The 13,102-nt window shown below is 34.8% G+C and overlaps 1 protein-coding gene across 1 annotated transcript; it reads right to left on the reverse strand.

Annotated features, from left to right (window-relative positions):
* Positions 1-4,062: 4,062 nt before the first annotated feature.
* On the reverse strand, positions 4,063-12,565 carry LOC115718477 (ABC transporter G family member 31). Its single transcript, XM_030647265.2, has 24 exons — positions 12,132-12,565; positions 11,885-12,005; positions 11,682-11,770; positions 11,300-11,384; positions 10,690-10,852; positions 10,419-10,495; positions 10,145-10,289; positions 9,644-9,945; positions 9,271-9,552; positions 8,790-9,106; positions 8,540-8,700; positions 8,322-8,425; positions 8,037-8,193; positions 7,873-7,938; positions 7,626-7,753; positions 7,197-7,529; positions 6,812-7,102; positions 6,642-6,725; positions 6,393-6,526; positions 6,055-6,282; positions 5,576-5,747; positions 5,405-5,492; positions 4,760-4,926; positions 4,063-4,637 (listed from the first exon to the last, which is right to left on the reverse strand). Exons 1-24 carry the CDS (start codon positions 12,449-12,451, stop codon positions 4,371-4,373), a joined length of 4,281 nt encoding a protein of 1,426 aa, XP_030503125.2. The 5' UTR covers positions 12,452-12,565; the 3' UTR covers positions 4,063-4,370.
* Positions 12,566-13,102: the final 537 nt, after the last annotated feature.

The following is a 13,102-nucleotide window of genomic DNA, read 5'->3' on the forward strand; positions in this document are numbered from 1 at the left end:
CGCTGAAAACACTCGTGTTGGTCTGTAGGGTCAGTCATCAATCCAAGAAGCATCCAGAGTGGCGTACCCGTGTATAAGAGCCATTAGTCCGTGAGTGTAAGGGCCCAATGGAGGCTTGAAGCAGGGACGTTACAAATGGTATCAGAGCCTTGACCCAGCCGGAAGTGTGGTCGACGAGGACGTCGAACCCCGTAAGGGGGGGTAATTGTGACAATCAGTAGTCCCGTGATCCGTAAGGGGAAACACCGGGTAAGTTGTGCAATCCCACACCGCCTGGGGAAGGTCAAGTGGGATGATTATGAGACTGTGTAGGTATGGGATTACACAGTTGAAGAGAGCTTAAATGGATTGATTGGTACTACCTATGTCAACAAGGTGCATCTTGTTTTTCGGTAGCCCATCTCGAAAGAACTTCACAGTTAAGCGTGCTTGGCCTGGAGCAATTTCAAGGATGGGTGACCTCCTGGGAAGTTTTCCCAGGATGCGTGTGAGTGAGGACAAAGCACGCTGAAAACACTCGTGTTGGTCTGTAGGTTCAGTCATCAATCCAAGAAGCATCCAGAGTGGCGTACCCGTGTATAAGAGCCATTAGTCCGTGGGTGTAAGGGCCCAATGGAGGCTTGAAGCGGGGACGTTACAAATTGTAACGCCCTAATGCTAAGGCACGCTACAGTGCTTTTTCAATTATTGTACAATCTTTGCTAATCAAAGAAATTCCTCGAAAAACGTGTCGAATTTAAACTTTTGCATTAAATACTAAACTTTGGAATTTAATAAAATATTTACAAGTGCCGAGATCCCGATTTTTTAAACTTTATAAAATTTACTTTTCAAGCATACATTCCAAAATACACAGAGTTACAGGTCGCACAGCGACTTTCAAAATACAACTCCCTGATGTCCCGAGACTGAACACTCCAGGTTGCGCCGCATGACATGTACAATCTCACCCGAGCTCAGGTTCACTCCTGTTCAGCCTTCGCCTTTCCTTTACCTACACATGGAAGCAGAAACTGTGAGTCAACAGACTCAGTAAGAAATGCATATAACATATCATATAATTTCCGACCTGTAAATAGGCGCCCATACACCTATTTACAGAGCTTAACAAATGAGTATGAACGTTCAACACTAGGGTACAACCACTATACCACATACACGTCGTACCTCACTATACGAGTGTTGGTAGGGTTTACCCCAAATATTGAGTAACACTGAGTGATGTACCACACACCTTAGCATTTTCCCGTGCCCGTGTTGGTATCACTGTATCGTACTCATAATGACAATAATCACTATACCAGTGCACTCTGTAACTTATTCATACAAGTGTTGGTAGTGTAAAACATAATTTAAGCATGCATATACAAGCACATATATACACATTCAGATAACCACATCATACATTATACACAGTTCTTACCTGCTTTCCGAATTCAAGTGTGTTGGCCGACCTGAACGGAATTCTCGTGCTAGATGGATGCCCTAATCACATATTGAAACCGGGTAAGTCACATGATTACAACCCTAATCCCGGGGAACCCAAAATCAAAACCCTAGGTTCTGCTATACTCTAAAGGGGTTATTCTAACTCTGGAAATGGGGAAACACCCAACCGAGGCACTGAAATGGACAAAAATTGAGAGAACGAAGTGTTCGGGAATCCTGCCAAAACCGGCTAGCCGGTTTTTGTGGCATGGCAAACCGGCTAGCCAGTTTGCACCAGTATTCCCAAAACACCTCCTCCATTGCTCAATTTTCCACCAAATGATACCAAACTTTCCAGAGCTCCTATACAATGCATACACAATGATTTCCAGGCAGTAATTCTCAGAATAAACCATCACAACTCAAGTTGCCATTAATGAACTAAGCTTTGCATTTAAAACTTAAACTTGAATCAAACCAACAACACACAGTAAAACCAGCTACTAGGAGTTAAAATCAACTCAAAATAACCCTAAAATTCAAACCCTAAACTTACCTAAACCTAACAGCCACTATATGACAATTTCATCAATTCAAACTAACATAAACTTGAAAATTCACATACACAAGGATTCTAGGGTTTACCTTAGTTTGATTCTCCTTGAAATCTTGGTAGAAATCACAAATTTCAGCAAGTAATCCCTTGGTTCCTAGCTGGTTCGAAGAGAGAGAGATGAAGGGAAGAGAGCTTTTCTTGATTTTTTTGGTATTTTTCTAATTTCTTGATTTTTCTTCAAATGAGACAAAAGGATTTTTAATTAATCTTTGCTGAAAACCAGCTTGCAAGGTGTCACTTACTAAGGGCAGCCACCTACCCCTCACCCAATAAAAATGACTAAAAGGCCCTTAAGGTTAAAACTTGGTTAATTCTAAAGCTAGGGGTAAAATGGTCAATTCCATAACCCCGCTCAATCCTGATAAAATATTTTCCCTAAAATGTTTCCCACTATGAAATAAGATTCTAAACTTACCCATGTGATCAATCTAGCCATCCATCGCATTTTCCGTTGTCGCCAAGCAAAAATTACAAAATTAACATATTTCACATATAAGCTAAATAATACCCCTAGAGTTTAATAAAATCTCCGAAATTGAGAAATTATAACTCTAATATTTATTTCTAAATATTGGGGTCCACATTAAAAATTAATTCACAAATAATAATAAAATAATAAAAATTAGTGCTAATTGTCTTTACTAATTCACATTACTAGAGCGGTCATTACAGTCATTGACCCACTTTTTAGCTTTATAAATGGAGATGTTCATATAATATTAACACTTTACAGAATATTTATAGATATAAACTTACATTACAATGCTATGTTAAAAAAAGAAGTAAATAGAATAATCTACTACTCCAATAATAAATTTATTTACAATTTTATAATTACACTAATATTATTTTTAATACATTATTAAATAATATTTCAAATATAAATATTTAATTTTTTCAAACAAAAAATTTGTAATCTTTAAAAATAAAATACATTCAAAATCTTAAAAAGACCAAAATTTTAAATAAAATTAGCAATACGTGGCTCAGCACGTACATAAATATCTTAATAGTGTTGGCTGAAATATATTTTAACTCCTTTATGATCAAATATTACATTTTTCTTTCGGGGCATGGATTAGTTTTGAGTATATCCCCTTTTAATGATAACACATAAATATTTTAACATAATATATGTATTATACATTTAAGGGACTTTGCAAACATGACAAGTGTTTGCCATTTTTTGGACAAATCATACCATTCAATTTTGGCTTCTTTCTCTTTTGTCATGTGACATGTTTCAAAGATATAAAATATATATATATATATATATGTATATATTGTGATAAACTCTCATTTTTTAGATTGGATCCCTGTAGGGAATCGTTTGCATTAGAGGCATGCACCCAAGCTAATGTTTTAGTTTTAGATCATCACGATAGGAAACAACCAATATTATAACAAGAATTTATTTTCATTGATTATACCGCTTTTGAAGATCTTTTATGGCTTAAAAAGCATAGATCAAATTGGACAGCATAACGACATAGAGACATTAAATTCTCTTATTTTTCCTTTGGCTATATCTCACTTTTGAAGATCTTTTATGGCTTAAAAACATAGATCAAAGTGGACCAAAGAGAAAATAAGAAGATTTACTAGAGAAGAAAAGAAAAAAAGTTTAGAATGATGAAAAGAAAATAGGGAACAACCCTAATACTTACAACCTCTTTGAAAATGTGAATATGTCGTAGTATTTCTCTGTAAATTTTGGCAGAGTTTTCTTTTCTTTCTTTTTTTCCTCCCTTGTCTCATTTTTTTCTCTCTCTTTTTTAAACTCAATTTTACGATATATGTTATGTGATAGTGGAAAGGTGAGTGATTGGTAATTATGCGTTAATGGAGAGAAAAGTGGGGATATATTATTAATTAAATATATATATTTTAGCTTTTTTTAGTTTTTTTTTCTGACCGATTCTTTTTTTCTTTATTATTATTATATATTTTTTTATATAATAAAATTAAAAAAAAAAAAAAAAACTGTTCAACAATATGTAATAAATTAATATTTGATATAATTTACTTAACTTTTCTAAATAAAAGTTATAATTTATTTCATATATATAATTTAAAAAATTTTAAACATTCAGCACCTTAATAGTATATGACAGATACTGAAAACTAATCCTAACAAAAAATTTATAATTGCTTTCAATTATAAAAAAAAAAAAAATCCTAACACAGTATTCAATTTTTTTTTTTTTCTACTAAGCCTATGAATTATGTAAACTATGCCTAAAAATCAGTATATTTGGCGAACTAATTGTGTCTTCCTCTAATTTTATCTTTTCCGGTTATTGAAAAGTATAGAAGAGTAATTGAATCATCTCTTTTGAAAGTTGAGGACCTTGACTGAGACAGCAAAGACAGTAAAAAAAAGAATACTGAAGCCAATAAGAACAATGGCTGAAACTCCAATCATACCAGGACCGTAGCCAAGACTAACTTCAAGATACTCTTTTACAGTCCCATCGAATCCAGGTCCTACAATCCTTGTTTCCACGTCTCCTAGCTGAGATGATATAATTCCTTTCAGTGTCCATGCTACTGGGCAGATATAGTAGAACCAAATCCACCATCCTGGGATGTTCTGTAATATAATAACAACATCACCACACACACTATATTGGTTAATTTTTATGATTTTGAAATGTGAAAGACCTCACGGTGTTTAAGACTAAATAACTTGATACTGAGATGGAGTATACTTACTGGCTGTGGGACGAGAAAGCCTGAAAGGAGATTCCATAGAGAGTAAAATGCTGATGATATCACTGCTGCTAAGTTCTGAGATGGTGTAAGACCAACAGCCATCATGCCATAAAACGTAAAGTATGTGAATGTCAAGAACATGAACAGAAGGTAAAGAAAGAATTTTCCTGCAATATATATAGAGAGAGGAAACATTGATTAGAATGAGAACCGTATTAAAATTATTCCTATTATATAAAAATCTGTCATATTCAACAACAAATATCATAAGGAAAGGTCATGTTGTGTCATCCAAGACTAATTATATCATGATATGTGATAAAGTCCGTAGAGATTGGAATCTACCCTAGGAGAAAGAACAAATAATTTCCTAGAACTCATAATTTTCATACCACCATTAACCACCATGAAGAAATGTGAAAATAGGAAAGGCACCTATAACGCTACCCAATTTGTTTTTTTTTTCCTCTTTTGTAACTCTACCCAATTTGTTGATGTCTTATAGTAGAAGAAGAAATAACAAGTTTTCATCTATTCTCACACAATGTGATAGAAATTTCTGTTGCTGGTTTAAAATAAGTTGAAGCACTATACCCTCCTATTCCCAACACCCAAAAAATCATGTCTAATAGAAGGAAAAGTTACCAATTGTCCTTTCATAGTTAATCATGAAATAGGTAATGACACCATAAAGTATGGTCTGAGCCGCAATATATGGGATCTCTACTAGGCCCTGTGGCAAAAAAGAAAAACAGAAATCAGCTTCTCTGTCACTAAAAACAATTGCAAAATTCTAAATGGGTGCAGAAAAATTACCTGGGCAATTGCATAAGCAAACGGAGAATACATTCCAGCAGCTTTCTCTCGATAGAATACAGTTCTTTCAATTGAAACAACGGGTTGTACTGAAGATGCATTATTGACCCCAAGAAACATGGTAGCAGCGTAAAGAGCTCCCATAACCATAAACAAGTCTTGGGTTGATTCCCTACACACAAATTAATTATATGTTGAACAGTTTAATATCTTTGTAACTACAATAACATAGAAAACAGTAATGTTGAAACGGATGACATAATTAAACTATAGTGTAGTGTTCTCTTCTCATATTAAAGATCAAATATGATGATTTATTAAGTTCTGGCGTCATAAAACATGTTCGTCTCTATAAAATTACGAAAATTAGTTATTTTGTTTATTTGTTGAAGAAAATTTAATGAACAAATTAACAAAAAGACAATCTACAGAAGAAAAAAAAAATTAATATATTGGCTTTTAGAGAGAAAAATACATACCTTCTAGAGCCAATATTCCAAAATACTGAACCAAATATCAATGCGCTCACTGTCGTGAAAATTAATCTTATGGCATTGTATGCTGGACTTCTATAATATACCAGATTTTGTTTCCACAAACATATCAAAAATTGAGAGAGTCTATCTTGTGAATAAGTGGAAGAGAATTTCAATGGTTCTGAACCAGAAGTTGGAGTACTAAAATGCTCAATAGAAGCTTCAACCTCCCTGAAACAATTAGAAAAATAGTCACATATGCAGTCGTATAAACATAAGGCACAAAAAATACAATAATCGAAGTGTTTTCATAGTTCATTATTCAATGAAACCTAACGTACCTGTATTGCTCTGAATTTCTATAGATAGTTGCAAAGTCAATACCAAGTCTTTCTTCAGTAGCAGGTGTAGTAACCTCAAGCATCCAAGTTGCTGGATTATAACCGCGAGGAATTTTAGGAATTTCACTAATTTTCTGGACATGAAAGGCCAGTGTAAGAAGAAGAATGATCAGCATATATTATAAGCACCTTTCTCAGAAAACATTAATGCAACAATGAAAGAAATTTTTTGCAGAAGTTAAATCATACCTCAAAATAGCTTATCATCGTTTGTGAGTGTAGACCAAGTTTCCCTCCATATATGAGACGGCCTCCTCGTTTCATAAGAAGAAGCTGTTCATCAAAATTAGTTAGACACTGAACAGAAAAAAAAAATAAACTTACTAGCATTTTGTATTCTACTAAGAAAGTTAACCAACCTCATCAAATGCCTCAAATATATCAATGCTTGGTTGATGTATGGTACAGACTACAGTCCTTCCCGTATCAACAGTATTGCGTACAGTCCTCATCACAATGGCTGCTGCTCGTGCATCTAGTCCAGATGTAGGTTCATCCATAAAAATAATAGAAGGATTTGCCACAAGCTCCACTGCAATTGTTAAACGCTTTCTTTGCTCTGTTGACAACCCTGTACTACCCGGTAGGCCAACCAAAGCATGCCTTAGTGTGTCAAGCTCTACTAATCTCATTACTTCCTCAACAAACTCCTGTAATGCAACATAATTACACAGCATTAAAACAAAATTAAAAACATTACTCCACAAATAAATCTATAAATATTAGTATGAGGTTGCAGCTCACATGTCTTTTCTCTTGGTTAACTTCCTTTGGAAGGCGAAGAGATGAAGAAAACCATAGAGACTCTTCAACTGTCACTTGAGGAGAGTGTATATCATTTTGCTCAACATATCCTGAAATTCTTGCAAAAGCGCTTTGCTCTTTTGGGTAGCCAGAGATCTTAATTTCACCTTCTATGTATCCACCAGTTTTCCTCCCAGCTAGCACGTCCATCAAAGTAGTCTTTCCAGCCCCACTTGACCCAACCAAAGCTGTGAGAACACCGGGTGAGAAAACTCCGCTTACCTCCGATAAGAGCTGTAACCTAGTTTCTGGTACACCTTCTGACCTCATTTCCTAAAAAATTCAGCAAGATTTGTTTGACACAATATTTAACACGAGTTCTTTGAATAATAAAAAAATGCAGACATTTATGAAAATTAAGAACCATACCTTTGGCATATCAACAAAGTAATTGACATTATTGAACGTCATTGTCAATGGTTTAAATGGAAGAATCATTCCCTTCTTTTTGTTGTCATCTATAGCGGATGCTTTTAGTTCGACTCCATTCTCACACTCTGCATAATCAAGTAGCAATAGCAAAAGGTGAGAAAATCAGAGCTATCTTGATCTAATGAAATGGGCAACGATGTAATAGTATAACAAACTATTAGTGTGAATCATAAAGATGACTAACCACCATTTGCTGAATGATTGTCTTTATCTACTTCAGTTGGAATGACTGTCTGGGGTTTTGTAAGTGCTGTGACAAACATAATATAAAAACAACGAAGGTGAAAAGACAATTTACTAAAGAAAAACAATGAAAGCAACTAGCACCAAAGTTTATTTTAGACTTACGATTAAGATAGGTCAAGGCCAAAGTCACAATGTTGTTGAAAAGCAACGCATAAACCAATAAAACTCCAACTCCTAGCCAGTACCAATAATCACCCGTTGGTAAGCTATGTGAGTGGAGAACATTATACCCAACTGTGTTGTTAGCAAGAACTGACTTCTGCAAAATTATAGTTTCGGGAGGAAATAAATATGTAAGTACATGATTTAATGAACATGTCGTTAATGTATATGGAGAAGCAAATTAAAAATTGAGCGAAAATTTTCTCATTAGCCAACAAAGCTTACCTCCATCCACCTAGTGGCTGTAAATTCGTTGACGGAAATTGCACGTTGTCCATAAGAAAGTGGAGACAGCCAAAAAGCCCATTCCCACCATGGCTTAATCATTTCTGAAAGAAAGTTAAACTAAATAAAGTCACTTCATTGTTCAAAAATAAAAAATAAAGTCACTTAACTGCTGATAATTCATAGCATATTGTTAAATAAAACAATTATACTCATACCCTTAGGAAGGATGAATCCACCCAACAAGAAAATAACTAGCAGTGCAGCCGATCCAAATGTGTTGGCAATGATCATATCTCGAGCAAGGGATGCCATCATCCGGAAAAGACCCAATGCCATTTGGTGCACAGAAAAGAGTAAAATCATGAAGCGCAAAAATCTGTAACAAAGAAGCATAAACGAATCTATGTAAGGATAAACAACATAAAAAATGCAAAGCATTACATCCACGACGGTAATCAGATTTACCTCCCAAAGCCAGGGGCGAAACCAACAGTGTAGTATACAACACAAGACCAGACAACGGCTTCAATAACAGAGTAAGGAACCCTTAGAAGCCAACTACACACGGACCATGCCCATGCAGGATGAAACAAATTGTCTCTTTGTTTGTAAAACACTGGAAGACGAGATATCATAAGAGGTAGCTCAGAAAATCCATTGAACATCATGTGAACCAGACCGAAGAAGAGGCAAGCCAGGTAAAGATTGCCCTCTATCTCATCTACAGGGTGTAATCTTGTTCGAAGAAACATTGTGCAGGTGACGAACCCAACACATGCTACCTTTAACCAGTATAAATTAAAACAAAGCAAACTATTAAGACTTTGAATATAGAAGATGATACACATTGCGGAATTACGCACTTAATTTTAATTTGAGTAGTTTGGAAGGAAAAATAAACAGAGTAGTCGACAATATGTAATTAACAAGACAACATGATAATTACCTGACATGTCCTAAATATGTAAAGAAAACGGTGCCTGCTGATCAACAGTATTTCCCGTGCATAGCATGCTTTAAACAGTTCCCATTTTGAAGCTGCGTATCTTGATTTTGATAAAGCTGATGGATGACTTTTAGATTTGTCATATGGCGTAGAAAGATGAGACTGCAGAGACCTTCCAATTCTGGATTCTTTGAAGGCTCTAGCAATTTCTGAAACGGGAATAAACACGTATGGCTTGGAGTGATCTGCCCAGTACTGAGCTTGATCCCTTTTGGATGTCACCTGAAAATACATATATAGATAATATTCATAACAAAAAATAGTTAGGTGATCAACAAAAGACAACACAAAAGATGAACCTTTTAAGAAATACCTCTTGTAGAAAATCTGCTACACCCTTTCTTGGTGGTAGTCGGAAACCCAATGACTCAAAAAACTCTAAAACATCTTCCCTAGGACCTTGGTATACAATATATCCTTCTGATAATACCACAAGATCGTCAAACAAATCAAATGTCTCAGGAGCAGGCTGAAGAAGAGCTAGTAGTACAGTTGCTTCCATGTGATGAACAAAGTTTCCAATACATTTTACAATTTGAAATGTAGTAGAGCTATCTAACCCGGTAGAGATTTCATCCATAAATAAGGTTTTCCTTGGCCCTACAATCATTTCTCCTGCATTCAAGTAAACCAAAATATTCAAGAGACCAATATGCAAAACAAAATGAAAGCTCATGTGTTCCAGATTCCACAGTGAGCAATGTTATAATACAGTATAATAGTAATGACTTTTATCAAGATTGTTTTCCTCTTAATTGCATATCCTAATTACTAGAAGTGAAATTTTATGGGGAGAAAAGAGGGAGAGAAAGACCTGTAGTGACTCTTTTTCTCTGTCCACCTGATATACCTCTGAGCATGTCACTACCAACAAGCGTATCAGCACATATGTCTAGGCCAAGCACTTTCATTATATAATCTGTTGACACACTGTGCTTTTTTCCACCAACAGATGCTGCCTGCTCAGAAAAGTTAATTTAAATTGAAGACTATTAGAAAAGGAATAATAATGTAAGCACTTAATGTTAAAGATTCCAAAAAAGAAATCCTAGTTATATAAGTACGAGATTCAAATTTCAATTGATAACCTTCATAAATGCATCTATCTCAGGACTTGGACGAATGCTCCTCTCCTTTTCTAAACGAGCCAAATCCTCCATGTACGCTAAAAGATTGAAGGAAGTGAAAGAAGAAGAAATGGAGCAAGTGTAATTAATTCTCAATTATTAACGATCATAAAAAAGCAGAACCAGAGTACTTTTGAGGCATAACAAGATACGAGTAAATTGCAGAAACTGCATATTCATAAAATTATTGCATTAATGTTAAATAGGAAAGGTTAACAATGGGAGAACAAACCTCCAAATCCTTCACTTGCACCTTGACACCTAGCTGCGAAGTCCAAAGTCTCTCTGACAGTCAATTCTGCTATATGGTTTTCTGTTTGGCCAATGTAGGCAGAAGTCCTTTGGACACAGAATTCATTAAGTTCATGTCCATTGTAAGTGATTTTCCCAGATTTCTGATATCAAAAATCAAGTATTAAATGGACTATTTGAAAAAAAAGTGTAGCATTCTTATTTACAAGTCTAATATTGAATTATGTATCTTCTTTTTTTTTTTTTTTGAAATGATTGAATTATGTATCTTCATGATTAAGTAGTGCTCTGTTTGCCACAACTTTTATGAATTTCAGATCTATAAAATTTAAGGCTTACACCTCTTCTCAAAGAGGAAAAAGGCCTAGACCTTTCACAACATTGTTGACAAAAAATTAACCTAACCCAATCATTGAAAGCCTCAATAATTAAGCAAAATTTCCAATGCCGCTTTGTTAAACATACAATATTGTTTCAATCAAAACAACCTAAAAAAAACAAAGTAGAAGAAAAATTGACTACGCTAAAGGATTAGGGGTACATCTAAACCATGTGGTGCCTGTGAACAATAAGTAAACAAGTATACTAACCTTTAAGTTGCTGTCAAGTTTCCCTGCCAGAGCTAAAAGTAGAGTTGATTTGCCCGAGCCTGGAGGCCCTAAGAGCAGAGTCATCCTGCAAAAGAAACATGATCCTCATAATGTCAACGTGAACCCGTGCTGATTGTATAGTTATTAGTTAAAAGAAAACAAAACACGTGAAACTAATAAATTTTTAAGAAAAATAACCGATTCATTACTTCTTAATTGCTTTTTATATTGTACTTTAATGTCTTCGCCATTGTCAGTAAGTATTAATTGCTACAAACATGCATGCTTTATCAGTTTAGTTACTACTAAATTTGTGTTAGTCCTAGTTCCATGCACACAAACAAGTATTAAGAATTGAGATTAATGTGAAAGTTCTGTGTACCTTCCTGGCTTCACAACCCCACTGATGTCGTTTAGAATAGTTAAAGAGTGTCGTTTTGGTTGACATATTCTCAAACAAGTCAAGATACTCTTTATTGAAAAGGAAAAAAAGAAGTTCATATCAATATTAGATAACAACAAATTGGAACAATCAGGCACTAAGTAAAAGAAAAGGAAATTATATGTTAAAATATACTACTCTACCTCAACAGCATTACGAGAGAAATTGATTAGGGTAGGCAAAGCTCTTGAACCAGTTTGAACCTTCGCCACAACGTTCAAATTCTCGAACCGAACTTCGACGTTTGGCACCTTAATTCCGACTCTGTTTTGTTATAGACGAGCGACCAAATTAACTTATGCGTTAATTATATTAAAATAAAAGGAATTGAATAAACAGAGTATAATTTTGGATACAATAATGAAGTCTTCAAATTTCTTATTATTATACCTATCAAGGCGTTCTTTAATGGCGGAAAGAAGCTTATTATTATCTTGATCGTTTGTAGCCAAGGCTTTCTTGACGAGATTTTCACGTCCTTGACGATCAAGTTTAGTTACATCGATTGTCTCAGCGCCTGCTTTACCGGAAGGCGACTTTCTGAGCAAAGCAAAGTTAGAACGTTTCTGAGAAGGTAACCTGGCGATGGCTGCCCATAGAAGCTGCTCTTCATCTTGAGCCACCGATTCGGCATTCGAAGGCCTTCCAAAAGATTCGTTACCAGCCTCAATGTCGAACTCAAAGTACTCGCTCCCGTTGGAAGCCGCCATTGATGCTATGCTGTTAAACAGCTAGCTCTGTCTCTCTTGGCTTTTCTGTTTTTCTTTCTCTAAATCTCGACTGAAAGCCTGAAAGAGAGAGAACTTGTTACAAATTCGTGTGATATAAAAAAAAAAAAAGAGAAAAATCAGTCTCTATTTATAGATTATTTTTTCTTTCTTTTTCTTTTTCTCAAAATTTAAATTTTTTTTAAAAAAAAGATCTTAAGTGGAGAATGTGAAAACGTTTTAAATTGAATGACTGTGACATTACTTAATTGCGGACGTAGTCTGAGGCAGTTCGTTTGTTTGGGCTGGCCCTGGCCCACGTGATTTTCAAGTTCATGGATTACCGAAATTACCCCTGTTAAATGACATCAAGTAAATTATACAATTGGTAATTTTGTTAAAATACTTAGACAAATGAGTAATTTCAAGTCTAAATGGGTTGACACGTGGCGAGTTAGTTATACAAATTTTCGTTTGTGCTCTTTTCCTATGCTTTGCTGAATCCAGGTATGTAATTATGTTTCGTAGTTTGTAAAGTAAACTTTTGGTGTTTTGTTAAAAATAAAATAAATAAATATTCTATTTTTTTTTTTGAAACAATAAATATTCGATTTCAAAAAATAGTAAAATTATTTATAAAGAAAACCAGCGTAT

Source organism: Cannabis sativa, chromosome 2 (genome assembly GCF_029168945.1).
Source record: "Cannabis sativa cultivar Pink pepper isolate KNU-18-1 chromosome 2, ASM2916894v1, whole genome shotgun sequence".
Lineage (NCBI taxonomy): Eukaryota > Viridiplantae > Streptophyta > Magnoliopsida > Rosales > Cannabaceae > Cannabis > Cannabis sativa.